At 37.2% G+C, this 16,640-nt stretch overlaps 3 protein-coding genes across 6 annotated transcripts in view; 1 reads left to right on the top strand and 2 right to left on the bottom strand.

Annotated features, from left to right (window-relative positions):
- Positions 1-1,856: 1,856 nt before the first annotated feature.
- LOC148873791 (Ribosomal protein L34) lies at positions 1,857-3,349 on the top strand. Its single transcript, XM_088963726.1, has 2 exons — positions 1,857-2,207; positions 2,930-3,349. The coding sequence occupies exons 1-2, from the start codon at positions 2,012-2,014 to the stop codon at positions 3,184-3,186; spliced, it is 453 nt and encodes a 150-aa protein (XP_088819852.1). The 5' UTR covers positions 1,857-2,011; the 3' UTR covers positions 3,187-3,349.
- A 1,131-nt stretch (positions 3,350-4,480) lies between these two features.
- On the bottom strand, positions 4,481-7,824 carry LOC148873790 (senescence-specific cysteine protease SAG39-like). The gene is given in 4 exon segments (XM_088943594.1): positions 4,481-4,697; positions 4,700-4,957; positions 5,188-5,630; positions 7,629-7,824. Coding segments are annotated over 4 exon segments (1,077 nt in total). The 3' UTR covers positions 4,481-4,517.
- Positions 7,825-8,181: 357 nt separating this feature from the next.
- Positions 8,182-16,640, bottom strand: part of MEE18 (maternal effect embryo arrest 18) — a 65,052-nt gene continuing 56,593 nt past the window's right edge. For 2 of the 4 annotated variants that reach the window (XM_088966461.1, XM_088966463.1), the window contains exons 10-14: positions 15,455-15,502; positions 14,288-14,413; positions 14,093-14,185; positions 11,849-12,059; positions 8,182-8,610 (exon numbers count right to left, since the gene is read on the bottom strand). In XM_088966461.1, the coding sequence (XP_088822587.1) occupies positions 11,952-12,059; positions 14,093-14,185; positions 14,288-14,413; positions 15,455-15,502 (375 nt within the window). In that variant the 3' untranslated portion in view covers positions 8,182-8,610; positions 11,849-11,951. The remainder of the gene's footprint in view (positions 8,611-11,848; positions 12,060-14,092; positions 14,186-14,287; positions 14,414-15,454; positions 15,503-16,640) is intronic. The other 2 variants (XM_088966462.1, XM_088966464.1) reach the window with 2 other exon arrangements.

Raw genomic sequence — 16,640 nt, 5'->3', positions numbered from 1 at the left:
GACGGTAATTATCACCTCGGGTCCTCTCTTGGAACATTAATTCAGCCTTCAAGGCTAGGTTCCTTGCTTCCTGTACACTAAGAACCATCTGGACATCAATTTTGTCTCTGATGGCCGGTCTCAAACCGCTCAGATAACTAGCTGCCTGCTGGTTATCACTTTTAGGTAGCTGATTTCGTTTAGCCAATCTTAGAAATTCAGATGTATATTCATTGACACTTATTGAACCCTATGCACATCGTTGATATGAATCAAACATATATTGCTCATAATCAGGGGGTAAAAACATACCTCTTATTAGTTGTTTCATGCGCCTCCATGTTCGAATTGGACCTCTTCCTTCTCTGATCCGGGTCTCCCTCATTCGTTCCCACCAAACAGACACTCCTCCCTTCAGTCGAAAAGCTACTAATTTCACCCTTCTTTCTTCCAGGATCTCCATGTACTCAAAAAAACGATTGACCTCCGTGATCCAATCTAAGAGTCCCTCTATATCCAGATCCCCACTAAAAGTAGGAATATCTACCTTGAGTTTAAATTCGTCATTATTCTGGCGGGGATTAAAATTATCAGGGTTACGCCAATTCCTATCGTTTATGCCATCGCCGGGATTAACTGGAGCAACACCGAGTTCTAGCTCATCGTCACTATCATCATCAAGAACAGGGTGTCAGGGTACAGGATTGACGAGCGATCTACCATGGTCGTCTCCTTTGATTGGATACGGATTCTCCCGGTTCCGTGGAACATTCTCCCGTAACAAGGTCTGCAGTTGTCTAGTGATCTCTGCCAACTGCTGCTCAATGTTATGCGTGGTTGTACGCTGCTCTTCAATTGCTCTCCAAACAGTTTGTAACCCCTGATCTCCGTCACGGGGTGGGTTGCGACTGCTACCGTCTTGGTTGGCCATCTGACTGGGCGAACTCTTGCTCTGATACCACCTGACGCAGCGTGGAAGCAATAAACCGGGCTAGCTATGCAAGCACCAGGCGAAGACAAGGCTTCGTAGTGAAGTCGGTTAGAACTATACATGAATCTCTAGAAGCGAGAGAAAAGTTGACGAAAACTCGAATGTGTCTATTAGCTTGGAAATAATAGTATTTATAATACATCTGGAGAATTGTAGAGTAACTAGGAAGAAAAAGTTGTAAGTGATCTAAACATCTACTCTTTTAGCTAGGATCGAAGTCTTCTTTGAGGTTGCCTTGATCTCCACTGTCCGATCTCCCTGGATCTATCCACGCATGGGTTATTCTATCTTGAATCTTGAATTATCTTGAATCTTGGAATTATCTTTATCCTGCATGTGCCTCTTATCTTATGAGTTATCGCCTAGATGATGAGCTGGCCCTCCATCAGTGGGGCTCATGAATTAATTACTAACATAAAACCTCATCATTGGTTCCACAGCCTGCTAAACAACCATCGCGTTCATCTAATCCGAATTCGAGAAAGGGGGAGGCCGGGAGGGGTTTAATTGGCTCTAGTGTGAGTGTGGTAACAATTGGTATGAGAAGAATGTTATGTGGTCATCAAGATTTAATGGGGCTTAATTCAATTTTAGCTAACAATACTTTCAAATTTGTCTCAACCATAATTGGCGGGAAGTGAACTGATCCTGGCCCATCCATAACTGGGATTTGGGCCTTTGGCCCACAAGACACAAAACTTGTCACAGCTCTCGGTTTTCATTTTCATTTTGTGATTGACCCAAAAGGATAATGCAATGTGACAATCTACATGGGTTCAGGGTACCATCAAAATAAAAAAGAATATAAGAAGGGATAAGACATGGGGCCCAGTTCGAAACCATGCGTTCAGTTCTGTATCCCCCAGCCCAGAGTCTCAGGCGGCTTAGGCCCAAAACGAAAGGAGAGAGAGAGAGAGAGAGAGAGAGAAAGAGAGAGAGAGAGAGAGAGAGAGTCGTTTTGTTGTAGAAATCTAGATAAGGCGATAAGCAAAGGAGGGACACACCAAGGGAATTGAGGAGACAGTGAGCAAAGGAGGAAGAATGACTTCGATATCGTTAGTATCTCTGTCAAGTGCGAGAATCAGTAATTGCAGTCCTTCAGCTTCTCTCACTTTCCTTACGGGCACAAAGAGAAGCTTTGCATCTCTGAACTTGGTGAACTCCAAAACTACTTCTGGCCTTCTTCACTGCTCTTTCGTTCCTTCAACTTCACTCTCTCTCCCTTCTTCATTCGCAGGTAACCCATTATAATCTCTATCGATTAAATCCCCTTTTAAAGGGAAAAGCCAGATTGAGCTTGCAACTTGTCATGTCTAATGGTTATCTATCATGAATTATTTTCTTTTAACTAATTTTTCTTATTTTAGTAGGTAATGAAGTAGTGATTCATTGTATTGTATAAGAATTTTAGATTCTTAATTTCTTTTACGATATTTGGGCGTAAAGGGAACTAGGTTTCTTTCAATTTATCCAGATTGAGCTCAGAACTCAGCAGTTGCATATGTAATGATTCCGATTCGTGGGTTCTTCTTTATTAATTAAACTTGATTTCTTTGGTGGGTAGCTACGTAGCGTAGTACTGTAGTAGGGAATAGGGATTATCATTGCTTTGTATTAGAATTTGGGACTGTAACATTTTAATGCTATCCGGTCCAATAAGATCTCTAGGTAAATTTTGAAAAAGATTAGCAAATGAGTGGGATCCCGTTCTTACAATTAGAAGAGCTGCATTACATGCATTTTGCAGAAATCTACCTGCACACATTGTTAAATTTTCTGCCCTCTTCACTAGACTGTAATGTTACTCTGTAGCTGTTCATGTATCTGGGCTATGTGATACCATTGAGGAACATGATGTAACTTAGCATATGTAATCCACCACTGAAATAAAGGAAAATGGAAAATGAGATGTATAACACAAAATAGTGCTTTTCGTTTTCACCTATTCATGGATTGCAGGTCTGTCATTGGGGGTTGATTTGAGATTTAACAATGTGGTGAGAAGAGAGAACGGTAGAGGTCTAGTGGTGAGGGCAGGGAAGGCTGCTCTGTGCCAGACCAAGAGGAACAGGTCCAGAAAGTCACTGGCTAGGACTCATGGTTTCAGAAGGCGAATGAGAACCACTAGTGGGAGAGCTGTGTTGAAGCGTAGGCGTGCCAAGGGACGGAAGGTTCTCTGCCCAAAGTCTAACCCAAATAGTGGGAAGCGGGCTTGATCCATCATGATTAAAAATGAATTACTTTCAGCAGGTATATAGGATATATCTGCACTAGTCATTGGTGAAAATTTGGTTCAGTGTTAAACTGTTATCTGACAAATGTAATTGTTATTCCATCAAGGGATATTTTTTTGTCTCTAATCAATTTTACTTTTTCTCACATCCCCATTCATTGTGTGTGTGTGTGTGTATGTTTTCCTTCTTACTAGTATTTACTGTTTTCAGGATCTTTTGCCAAAACAAGCAAAAAAGTCAATCTTCTTACTAGTATTTACTAGTATATACGATTCTTAAAAATGATGTGCTGCATCTTAAATAATTACACACCTCTAGATACTGTTAAGTGTTAACAGCTATATGTTTTTATAATTTGTGTCCTTGGATGTCTTGTTCTATCATGTACATGGATAACAGAAGCAGTTTTACTGACCACTACAATCAGTCTTCCATATACGGAGCTTCATTTAGCTTAGCATTTGTGGATTGTTCTAAATTGTTGGTTCCATAATGAAACTAATTATCTGTCTAAGAGATTGTAACCATATCTGGGCATAATGCTTATCACCCTTTAAAGCTGGTAAATCTATGGATGTATTAGAGGCTTCCTGTGTAAACAAGCAACCTTATGAAATGAGATATGGTAAGCATGTCTTCTAGCTGGAAGAGACATAATGAAAGTGATAAATCCTTTACATGCTATTCTCTTGTGATTTATAACTTGGTGCCCTGTTCATTTCGAAAACTTCAACTTTCAGCCTTAACTGTGTCCAATGCTTCATCTTTTACATGGAACTTGACATTAGAGCTGCAGCCTGTTTGGATTTTAGCCTTAAACCAGAAGGAACTGGTAAGACCAAATCATCTGTTGGGCCTTTATTTTCCTATAAAACTGCCCAAAAATTTAAGCCTTTACCAAAGGAAAGGGCTGGTATCTTGAATCCAGCTTGAAACAAAATAGAGTAGGAAGTAAAAGGAGACCCAGTTATCTCATAGGTTGGAGGGTCATTTGACGAAAGCCTAACCTAGAGATGGTTCATTACCTTTTTCCTGTTTGACAATCTCCATAACAGGCTTTAGTCCTACTTAAACTGTCAAAGTAAAGATGAAAAAGAAAATGATGCTCATGGAGTGAGTTGAAACTTTAAATCATGCATCACTACCATCTATATCACCCTCACACTGTAAAGTTACATTACAAATACTAGTTGCCAATAGCCATGCATTTTTTTTCATTGCTAGAGGATTGATTCTGTACAGTTCTTTCTTAACCAAAAACTAGCTGGAGTGGCTGAGTTGCTCAAGACAAACATCCATAGGTTGTTAATGTTTTATGCAGTTGGATGGGAGGGTTTGGTAGCATTACCACAATGACCTTCTTTATAGTCAACATCTCGCTGCATTCTCATGAATCCACTCTCACCCCAGTCAGGACCCCAGGAATTCTTGATAAGCCAATACTTGATCCCATCATCACTTGTCCCATAACCAATTACAGTAACAAACTAACAACATGATTTGGGACTGTGCCACACTCTCCAGTGAAGACACCGCTCGAGTAGAAATGGAAAACCTGCCCATCGGCATCAATGGCAACAGACACCATTGATTTTGGCCATAGAGATTGCTTCCTTGTCAGTGTGACAGTAGTCATCAGCCCCCTTGTAATGGTAGTTAGCTTCAGTTGTGAAACCCTCATTCTGTAAGATGAATCTGAAAGCGTTGTCCATGAAGCCACCTTCACGTCCTTCATTTTTATTGTCACAATCGTCTAGTTCTTGCTCTGAAAAGTATATCAGGTACGGAGTTTGGTAATTGGTAAGTGGTAACATTCCACTGCTTCCAAAAACAACAGATACACCTCTAGAAAATAGTATTTAGTTACTTATCACAGTCACCTTGGTCCTTAACAGAGGTAACAGCTCCTTTAGTTTCTCCAGTCAATGCTAGATTGCACGTCAGTCAAAGTTTTTGTAGGCGAATGATCTTGCAGCCGATGGCCTTGATTTGGTGGATTTCTTGTATCCCATTGCGAGAAGATGTGAATTGTTCGTTAGTTAAATCTGCAAACTTGTTGAGACTTAATTCGTAGGAATGGCCGATGCTGTTGAAGGACTCGATAAATTCGACATTGCCTTTGAATATCTTGAAACGCTTCTCCTTTCTCAATAGCATTGCTGTACATACGGCCATAGCAAAGCATCCATTATTCATGATCATGCCACACGGACATTGACATGGGTATCTCTTGGAGCAGGCGGGAGGCAGCTGGATGAGCCCAAACACCGAGGATGAATATGGCCTCACAGATACATTGCCATTGGCGAGCGGAAGCCATAATTGTTTCTCGGGCGCATTTGCGTAAATCTTATGGACTAAGGGTCCGTCTGATTCACAGCCGGAATCAGAACCGAATTGGAATTGGAATAGTCTATTTTCATAGTCTGGTTCAGACACAAATGAAAATAGAAATTGGAATCAGTAGGAATGGGATTTACTTCCAAAAGAGAAGTAGGGAATGGTTATTTTCTTAAATGGGGGAATGTCATTTCAGTAGGAATGATAATAGAACTCGGATTCCATTTAACTAAAATACCAAACAGTTGGAATCAAAATAGTCCATCCTGACTCCAATTCCAAATCCCTATTCCCACAAACCAAACGGGGCCTAAGAGATTTAGGAAGTCAAGTGCTCAATCAAGCATACTTGCTAAGCTTTATTTATCATCAGCATATATATAGTTGCAAAAAAAATAATGTCTGCAAGAGAACTGTTGATCAGGGTGGCGAGAAGGGTGTATATGGTTTGAGCCGTAATCTGGGTCTACACAGTCTACTGCTCTTTTGTCTACAGCAACTTTTGCTTCTGAATCCTCGGTAACAAAACAGTAATCTAGCTTTGAACGGATTTAATGAAATTAGTGTGATGCCCTCATTGATTTTTTTTTTTTGGCGATGCCCTCATTGATTTATGATTGCAGAGATCATGTACGCAAATCGCAAACCATCCCATTGGAATCTTTTTATATTCATACACAGGAACTGAAGCCTCCAATCTCCATTCTAGTTCCATGTGTGGGAGTCCGTGTTCTGTGAACCCGTGGGTTCACTAGACGCGTGAACCCGCCAATGAGAGACGATCACGTCGTCTCTGAAAAACAGGTTAACATTAACGGACAGGTGGCCGTTAATCGGAGTGTGCGGTTGAACATACTCCTCTTTTTCTTCCTCTTCCAAAGGTGTTCCTAGTTTTCTGTTTTGAACAGATCGAAGGTGACCTGAACCTCAGCTTACACCAGCGGCCATGTGAAACTATACGCAGTGCTTAAATTCAACTAAAATACAGTAAAAACTATACGCAGGTTCTGGACTTGCTAAAGTTTCTAATATAAAGGAGTTCCTATTGGTTCTTGGAATCAATTTATTATCAAAACGAAGAGGAAAAAATTTAGAGACCACTCTCTGAGAAGGCATTCGACTCTAGATATTTACTAGAAATTACTGGAAAACTATTGATGTTGTTACAGATTCAATGTTAAGGTTACTTGAATTTTTATGATCTAATACAGAAACTATGAGGAGGATAAACTGATATCAGTCTGTTGATTTCCTGGATTGTCTGTGTAACTGCCGACTTAAATGTGATTTCCTGATTGCACTGCTCAACTCTAGATGAACAACATAGGATACTTTTTTGGATCAATAGCGAATATGGGATAGCACCCTTATGCAATGTGCCGATGGAGGCAAGGTTCGAAGTTCCAAGTTTCGAACTGAGACAGGGATTTTAACTTAGATTTTGTCATTTTGTGCCAGTTCAACCGCACACTCCAATTAACAATCATCTGCCTGTTAACGTTAGCCTGTTTTTGCACCACGTCGTCTCTCATTGGCGGGTTCACGCGTCCAGTGAACCCACGGGTTCACAGAACGCGGACTCCTTGTGTGGAGTGTGAACTGTGGAGCCTAAATACGCCCCATCAATCATAGTGACTAAGAGTCTAACCTAACGATTTTAACCTAATTTAGGATGAAATCAGAAGCATCCAGGGCTTGTTTGCTCAACTCCTAAAAAGCTCATGTAACGCTCCTCCCTTCATATACTCAATCCAATTATAAACAGGCCCAACTCAATTCAGCTGAACCATATCTGATTTGAATTCAAATTCGGACAAATGGATACCATTTGCAGTGCAGCTTTACCCTGCTTGAACCGGAGGTCGGAGGTCCTCCTAGCTAATCGGTGCATCCCTTTGGTCTATGGGATACATGGACCCCCTCCCCACCCATTGTTGCTCGATCTGCTTTCTCACGATTTTGCCATTAAACCATGTGATGGAGAATTTTAAAGGTCCGTTTGGTTTGCAGCTGCCAGGCTTTTATCACATTTCTTTTCACTCTCAGATGATCCCTGTCAAGTGAGAATAGCTTGTATAGCCTACTGGCTTTCACTTGGACATGACTGCTCCCTTCGCTTCTTGTCCGGTCACTGGAATTAGCCTTCAGACCCGAGTTCAACATGGCCACCTTTATGCTATTATCTTCGGCTGCAGTTTGTGTAGTAATAACGTCACAATTTTTCCCACCAAGGCCGCGTTTAGCATAGCAGCTATAGCTTATTCGTAGCTTCATCTCCATATGGATACGAAGATATACAGTTTATGGACAAAGCTAGGTTTGATTGGGAATGGTGGTGACAAGTCTGATTCTTTAGATTATAAAAAAGGAGCCAAGTAAGATTCTTTAAAATGGTAAGAAAATACTCTGCTCATAAAAGCCTAACATTGATGGAGGGTGTCATGGCCATTTCTAAAATTCATTGTAGTCATAATTTGTGAGGACCTCTTATCTTAGAATATGTATAGGAATTTTGTTTAAAAAAATCACCATCACCAGTTCCAGAGAGCTAAATGCTGCCTAAGTCTGCCTTTGTTTCCAACTTTCCATGTAAACGGGGTAAAAAGAAGGTGGTTTTGATCGTAAAAGACTAAAAGAGGAAGAAATATAACCGAAATTTTACATTGAAAAATCTTCTTACTATTTTCCAGTGATGAGAAAACAAACGCAGCACAAAGTGGGAATAACTTTTTATTTTTTTCATCACTAATTTTCCCTTTGAAGGAACTTTTCTCTGAGATGATTTCATATCACAGGATAACCTAAAACAAGTGTGTGCAGACTCCAGGCTTATATAAAAGAATAGATATAACACTTTCTTATTTGAATATAGGGCAATGTAATAATAAGATAGGAGATAAGAAAACAGGTTATCTTGAGCCTATTCTGTTTGATTGATATTGACACTCACAACTCATAGGTATGTCGTTTCAGGATCACTGCTTGGAAAGATACGAGACACACAGCCTTTCTTGCACTGAAATCTTCCCATAAAGTTGTGCCACCCATGCTCATATTTCATCACATCTAGCACACATGAAGAAAATTGGCAGACAGCAGATAAACATGTCAATCTTATTTGGTATATTTTACACTCCACAATTAATGCATAAGTGCAATCATCAAATTAAATTTATCTTTGCAAGAAGAGCATCTAAAATTCAGGTTCAAATTTTCAAGTATGAATCTATATTTCCAGTATGATAAGCCATCAGCTCACAAGCTACTTAATTTACCTTACTGGCACCAAGAGTGTATTCCTCAATCAGGTGTTTAACCATAAACAGAGCTCACATAGCAAGCACATAATAAATGGCGCTACAACTCATGAGATAATTGCTTGTTTTACCTTGAAAAAAAACTACCTAATTGTACCAGTTGATTATCAAAACATAACTTAAGTATCTTGAAAATATAAAAACTAAGAAGCCTAACATTAAGCTTAAGAATCTGCATACCGATGTATATTGCCACAAGTCACAACCTTCAGACTCTTGGCACTTCAATCAAATTCTAACCAATGACAAGAAGCATGCAAGTAACACACATACACAGGGAATACTTATTTCACTATGGGACTGACTAGAAACAAGGTACAATTAATACACAAATAGCTACTTCAAATTTATTTTAAGGAACACTAGGCATTTATTAATCGATTTGTAAAATGACCAAAACATAACTTAAGCAATCTATATTAGATTAATGATTCTACCCTAGCACACCATCCCTAAAGCACATTGCTTAATCATAATATGCCATGTGGCAGAGACACGAATGAATGTGTTTCATTTGACTCCATCTTCCATCCTATATTCCATGTTTGATATAGAGTTCAACAAACTTTTGAGTGCCACAAAAGGAGCTCTATGTTGAGTGATGAAAGTGTTGAGGTCCATTTTCTCCCTCGTTTAGTGCCAAAACAACAAATGAGAAACAGGTCTCACTTGTAGGTGGCTCAAATTCAAACCTTGAAGATGAATCTATTTGTAAATTCCAAATGTTCCTTATCTCCCATTTCTTTTCATGTTCCTAAATATTTCAGCCCAATGGACGAAAGAAAACATTGATGGAGAAATTTCCATGATTATGGTTTCAATGTAATTGAATGACTAGGAGTTCAATCATGAAAGGAAATGTTGGCATTATGTAGTTATATTTACCAGTCTCCCCCCACCCCCATTTTCCTATACATAGTAGCATTCTATTTTACTAGGCAAAGCCCTCACCCCTCAGTTAATCAGGTTTTCTCTTCACTCATCATTACACATGGGTAGGCAAAAAGATACTGCTATAATTGTGCCTTGTTTTAGATCGTTTCTTTCCACTTTTCATCCCCTTTTTCTTTGCTGTTCTTCCATGTGTCTTCATTTTCTTTTATTTTCTTTATTAGTTCAATGATTTTATGTTGTCTTTCTCCTTCATGCCATCTATTATAATGTCACTTAATGGTAAAACAGTCTCATATTGATCGTAGGGGCCAAACTCATCAAAGGCACAAGAATCTTGCTACTACATATCCAGCATAATATCTAAAATGCAATCGTAGTTGTCAAGGCAACACCTAGGCGACAAGGCGCTCTTGGAGGCTCACCTCGCCTAATCGCCAAGTAGTTTTGTACATTGTGTAATAAAATACTTTTATATTCTTAATTTTTGAGATTATAATTATAAAATAAACATTATTAAACTAAAATATTTAGTTTGTATGTTTATATACTAATTTCCTTTTATTATTTTCTTATTTGTTAGGGTTTAATCAACAAAACATTGCTAAATGCTGTATTTTCTTATTCTTTTCCTATAACAAAATAGGGGTTCAGCCCCCATATTGATTTGAATTTTCTTTTCTTTCTTTTTCTTATGAATGTGTTGATTTTCTATACTTTAACATGAAGGTTATACTTTTCTTATGAAAATTATGGATAATTATTAAGGAAATGTGGTTATGGAACCTAGGAAACTACCCTAGGATATACGCTTGGGTGACTAGACGACAAGATGCTCCCCTATCGCCTAGCCTCACCTTGGCACCTTCAAAACTATGAATGCAATAATAATCACATTTTAACACAACCCCATTAATTCAATTATTAAAGTTTTCAGCATTAAGAACTATTTAAGAATAAATATTGACAAAAACTTTAAGCAAAATGTGTGGGGTTGGGAAATAAAGTCACAAACTCTTCTACATACCATTCCTTTTCCATAATCACTAAAATGCTTTGGATGGTTACCAACCAAAAAACATTAACATATTGAAAGTATGAAAGTTAAAAGTATTATGCAAAACTTACATTTTATATCCATTTAACATATCTAAATATGCATAGTCCTTGTAGCAACTTTCAACAGGAGCTTTTACCTTTCATCGATATACAAAGTTTCTCATATTTTTAGATTTACACATAAGGTAATTACTCAGCATACTATGTGGGAGACATCCAAAAATTCTTACTAGGAAAACACCCTCTAATGAAAAGACAAAAAGTGTCCATAGAAATTCATTTCATGAGGGTATTTATGCGTTCCCTTGAGAATGCATTTTTGTAATTTAATTTCACCAAACTGTTAATTGATAACTAACATCTACTACCCAATAGCTGAATTGAGAAATGCACAAGTTGTACTGAAAAACCCACTTGAGCTTATCTGTAATCAGATCTTGTTTTTTTATAAGTTGTAATCAGATTTGTTTTATCAGTGCTAATCTACAATCAGATTGCTGACTCAGCATATGAAACATAAATATCATATACACTGAATACACTAATAACCCTCCCCTTGAGCTTTTGAGGTGGTAGGGTATCATTGATTGATCTCTAATGGAGTTGAGACTTGAAGGATAATCATATTGCAAAGAATTCTAGCTACAATGGCCTTTTTTTTCTTTTTGATTGAAGCTACTAAATTGAAACACCTCTAGCTAAGGCATCCACTAAAACTGCATTTAATGGAGAAAATTGTTGCAGTCAACCAATGGAATTCAAGTCAAAATAAAATTACTGTATTTTCTCCTACATATCACCTCAAATGGGTAGATAATCAAACAATTGCACTTACAAGCAGTATTATACAATGAAACCCTAGCAAAATTGAACAGGAATCGTATATTTCATCTAATCTTGTGCAGTGACACCTAAAAACTGAACAGGAATCATATATTTCATCTTTTGCTAATTGCAATCAAACCCTAGCAAAATTTAGTGTAATAAAATAAACAGCATCAACAGTTATATTGAAACTCTATGTTTTAAAACTGCACCTTGTAAAGAATCAAGCCAAATTGACCCTGTGAAAAGGCATGGTTAGAGAGACACCACTTCATATTTCTTCTTCACTTTTCTCCCAGATACCAGAAATGGTACTTAAAGCATGCTCATGTATTCACCAATCAAATCTGTGAGAGCCTTGATTAGTGACTTGGAATCAAAAGTTGGCCCTACTTTGGGATCATAAATGGAATCAACAGTGATCTGCAATAATGGGATCACACCAATAGATCTCATTAATCGCAAATAGAGTATGTTTGATTTTGTCATAATCAATTCAAATGGAAAAAAATAATAATAAATCTCTATGACCAGTGATGTAGTTTAAGACAAGATTGGAGTCAAACAATTGTTTAATATTGTTGGAACTTCCACATTGTGGTGATATTTAATATACTATTATACTGATTAGATCTAGAGGTAATCTGAAGATTAAAGTATAAAGCGACGGAAATCAAATGGAAGACAAGATTTATAATCAATCCTACATTGAAGAAGTGTATTTTACAATTCCGTATCCTAGACAAAAACTCACGTAGGCAAAACATATCCTAGGCATAGTTCAAAAAATAGGCAATACTCACAAATTCACCTACATTCTGATATTTTCTTAATGGATGCAAAAATATTAGGGGAATATATTTATGTACACACACACACTTTGGAAAAGGTATAATGGGTAAAATGTGCAACAAGAAGTTACACAAGGGAGGCACTTTTCAATCCTTAATGGAAAAGCAAAACAGATAATCAGGCCTAATAAGAAATTAAAAAAAAAATACCATCTATCCAAACAAAAAAGAAAATCAAGCCAAATATAAATGAGTCTATACTTCCTCAAATTCCTTGTGGATGAGAAGCCATAAAGCACCATCCCCACAGCCTTCTTGGAACATAACTTGAACAATTTTTTAAGGTACAAACGTTAAAAGATGTGATCACATGATAGAGAAGGAAAGATATTCCCCCATAACCTTAATTACCTCTCACTTCTTTCTTCATTTTTGATGAACGTGATTGTGTTAATATATTAAACTATAAGAGGGGTTGAGAAACCACATACACAGCATATGCAACTATTTAGCTGAGGAAAATCAAAAATGATACTATTCCAGTGATTGAAAAAGTGAATGAAATCCAGGCACACCAAACTCTTCTACAATGGAATACCAAAAATAGTTGAGACTGTCAATTTTCTGCATAAGAGCACTTATTAGGCATCTTATGGATAAAAGATTCTCCTTTTCCTTTCACTCCACAATTCCACATACACCAACATATAGCAAAAGTGGTTTGGTTCCTTTTTATCTTACTAAGTCTATACTTCCCAGGACAAGAATGTCTTCAGAATCATGAAAGGGAGGCACCACATCACCCTGAAAACCTGTTAAGTAACAGAAGAGGAACAAAACTGACAATGCAGAAGCAAGGTTCAAAATTTCGATACGATATGCCTCGTATCGGGTGTATCGTATCATATCATTGGGGTCCGATACACCTGTTTACAGGTGTTTTGGGAACCCCATTCTTTTTAATAAAATATATAGTTAAATACAAGCCTAAAAAACAAATTTTGAAAAAAAAATAAAAAAAAAAACAAAGGCATGTGGTTTTAAGTAACATACGCCTCTGCCAATACACAGGGGCATATTGATACTTTGAACCTTGTGCAAAAGTGATTCACTGACTCATCTTCTAGAAAGCAACAATACATGAAGTTGTTGAAGTGGTCATCCCCTTCTCACCAACTTGTCTTTTATGTTATCTACCCAAAGCAGTTATCCACACTGTGAAAGCAATCTTGGAAGGACCTCCCCTTTGAGGACTCAAGTTTCCTGAAAATTAAATTTACTGAGGAAACCTACAAGGATCCCATAACCATGCCCTCAAGTCTGCTGCATGACAGGTGATGACACTGTCATAGAATCAGCAATGAGGCCAAAGAATCAATCTCCCAATCCATTAAGTTGCTGCAAAACCTAGGGCTCAATATGAACTCCCACTTGCTAAGCCCATATTTAGACAGTAAAGCATCCCAGTATTTTACTACCCAAAAAAATGGATAGAAGATGTTTTGGTTCAACTTGACAGAAATTCCAGATATGAGCAAAAAAGTTCTTTTTCTTTTATTTTTTTTTTTTGGGGGGGGGGGTGGGGAGCAGCAATTGATAGAACTTTTTTCATTATTAAATCTAGATGTCTATAGAAGATAATTAGAAATTAGATATGTATAATACCACATGAAATATTCCTTGGGCAGCCAAATTCTGAACATCTACTGGAATTTGACCATCCCTGGGCACCAGCAGGGCATTGATGTAATCACTTGGCTGAGAATAAAGGAATCTTGGTAAGGATTTGTGGGAAGCAGAACAACACAACCATTTAATTTGAAATGTAAAAAATTTTATGGAGTTGACCTACTAACTTACAAGGTTATTCAGACAATTGTTTGAATCTCCATATGTTCTATTTAAAGCATCTGTGATGGCAGTTACAAAGCATGAAGCAGAGAATCCACTGGTTTCTCGATCATGTGAACCATTCAACAAGAGTACCTAGAGTTTGAATCAGTTCAGTAAATACAGCAATAACCACTCTCACTGCATTTATAGTGATATCATTTTTTTCCTTTTTTGATATAATTAGGAATATAACTGTGTTTCAAGTTAGAACTCAATAGATTTCACTAGAATTAATAAAGTCCTAATACTTTTTTATTGGAAACAGTAACTTTTTCCAAATTTCATTAAATCAAAACAAGCAAATTACAAAGGAGGAGAGCTAAAAACTCTTAACTCTCCTCAAAATTATAATGCAAAATTACAACTGAGCCCAAAACAATTGATTTCTTCCCACCCATTAGTTTTGCCAAGGCATCAGCAAAACCATTAGCTGTTCTTTTAGCCCAACTAACTCTCAAATCCATGTCTCATGTCAGCCATTCAAATTTATTGGAAACGATAACTTCATTAAAGATCTTTCAAAATTCTCAAGAATTTTGTTAATATAGGTGGCAATTAAAACCATACACTCATGGAAACATTTCATTTGCTTTTGATAGAACGTGCTTAAGTTAGTGCATCACAGAATGTTATGCAAGCGCAAAAGTTTCAGGATGTTATTCCATCACACAAAACCTTCCTTAAAGAAGGCTAGTTTATGGTTTTCAGAAAATTAACTTATTCAACTTTTAATCATCACTGTGGTGATGTGTGACACAATTCCATTTTAAAGGATCAAAATGTGAGTTGAAATCTATGGAAACTAAAAAGTACTGTATTGATAAAAAAAGAAACTAAAAAGTACTGCTTTACTTCAGTATGGTCCTAAATGCCCCCTTAGTAATAGAACTTAATCTCTGACACAGCTGGTCAGGGAAAAGAAAACTTATGATATAAATAAACAAGCAAAAGAACTTGAAGTAATACATCCATAACATCATTAATTTTTTATAAAGTGATAATTACTTCATTGATTGATTGGAGATTGATTACATGGCAATAAATAGAGTGGAATGGCAGTATAGCATTCATGTAGTCAACCACATAAAGATGGGATAAATCTTTGTTGACTTGAGTTGCTTTATTAGAGATTACCTTCAGACAAGATCTTGAGGAAATGATCTCCCCAATCCCAAGTAATACCTAAAAGTGTTGCAAAATAAATTAGAATAGGAAAAAGAATGAATATGTCACAACTCTGAGCAACCTACATCCTATTAAGTTCTTTATTTACAAGAGACCAAGATACAATGAGTAACTATCTATAATGCTATGTTGCCAACAAGAATTGAATGAACTTAGGCATTTCTTCTTAAATGTTTAAAGGCTTGATATCAAAATTGAACACAAGACAAGCATGAAGAAAATATAGAACAATTGTCCTCCCTATACATGATCTATACATAATTAAAGGAAAAAAGAAAAGGAAAATAAAGGGTACTGTGAGTGTTTTTTTATGGATAATAAAATTATTAACAGAAGTATCACAGCAGACCCAGAATGGTAAAACCAGATAGAATGGTGTGAAGGTCTAATAATGGGAAATTGACTCTCAAGTCAGCTTGGAAGTGCATTAGACATCAGTTTACAGAAAAGGGAAATGAAGTAAACAGATCAGATGTAAGAGAATTTCTCTCTTTTCTCTCTTGGAAGGCTATACTCAGCCAATCACTAACTGAAGAAAATGTGTCCAAGCCCATAATAGCTTTGCCTTCCAAGTGTAACTGCTGCAAGGGAAAAAAAATGAAAGGGGGAAGAGAGCCAAGAAATCCCAGATTACATTATTTGGGGAGAGGAATTGGCCATACAGGTGCCTCATTCCCTAATCAACCAACTGACCATAGGCACAGGACTTGACAAGTAAGAATTCAAGGTGGAAATCAGCTTTTCAGTACAGGTACTCTTATTCCTCACTGTTGCTGGCAATTGTGGAAAGAGTATGAAGTTGGATTTGTATTAAAAAAAAAACTGCCTAAAGAAATCCATAATGAACAGATTCTTCTAGCTTACCCAGGTCCCCTTTGTTTGGGTGGCACACTTAATATACAATATAAATAACTTTGATGTTACAGGTAGACCTTATATTATGTATACCATTAGTACCTCTATGGAAATGCTTGCAGAATCTATGACCATGAGAGACACATGGAAATACCAAAAACATGGCACATATTACATACTCAGAAAAACAACCAAATTTAAATAGGGTAAAAGACTTAACACCCCCCCCCCCCGAGGTTTCTCATAAATACTAACACATCCCCTCTAATTTTTTATAGGA

Source organism: Nelumbo lutea, chromosome 1 (genome assembly GCF_056320005.1).
Source record: "Nelumbo lutea isolate HS-2025 chromosome 1, American lotus-T2T, whole genome shotgun sequence".
Taxonomy (NCBI): Eukaryota; Viridiplantae; Streptophyta; class Magnoliopsida; order Proteales; family Nelumbonaceae; genus Nelumbo; species Nelumbo lutea.
Note: the sequence above shows the minus strand (reverse complement) of the source record. Positions and strands in the feature narration are given on the sequence as shown.

Coding starts and splice junctions, on each gene's coding strand:
- LOC148873791 (XM_088963726.1), top strand. CDS start 2,012: ATGACTTCGATATCGTTAGTATCTCTGTCAAGTGCGAGAATCAGTAAT. Junction 2,208..2,929: donor TCTCCCTTCTTCATTCGCAG/GTAACCCATTAT, acceptor CATGGATTGCAG/GTCTGTCATTGGGGGTTGAT.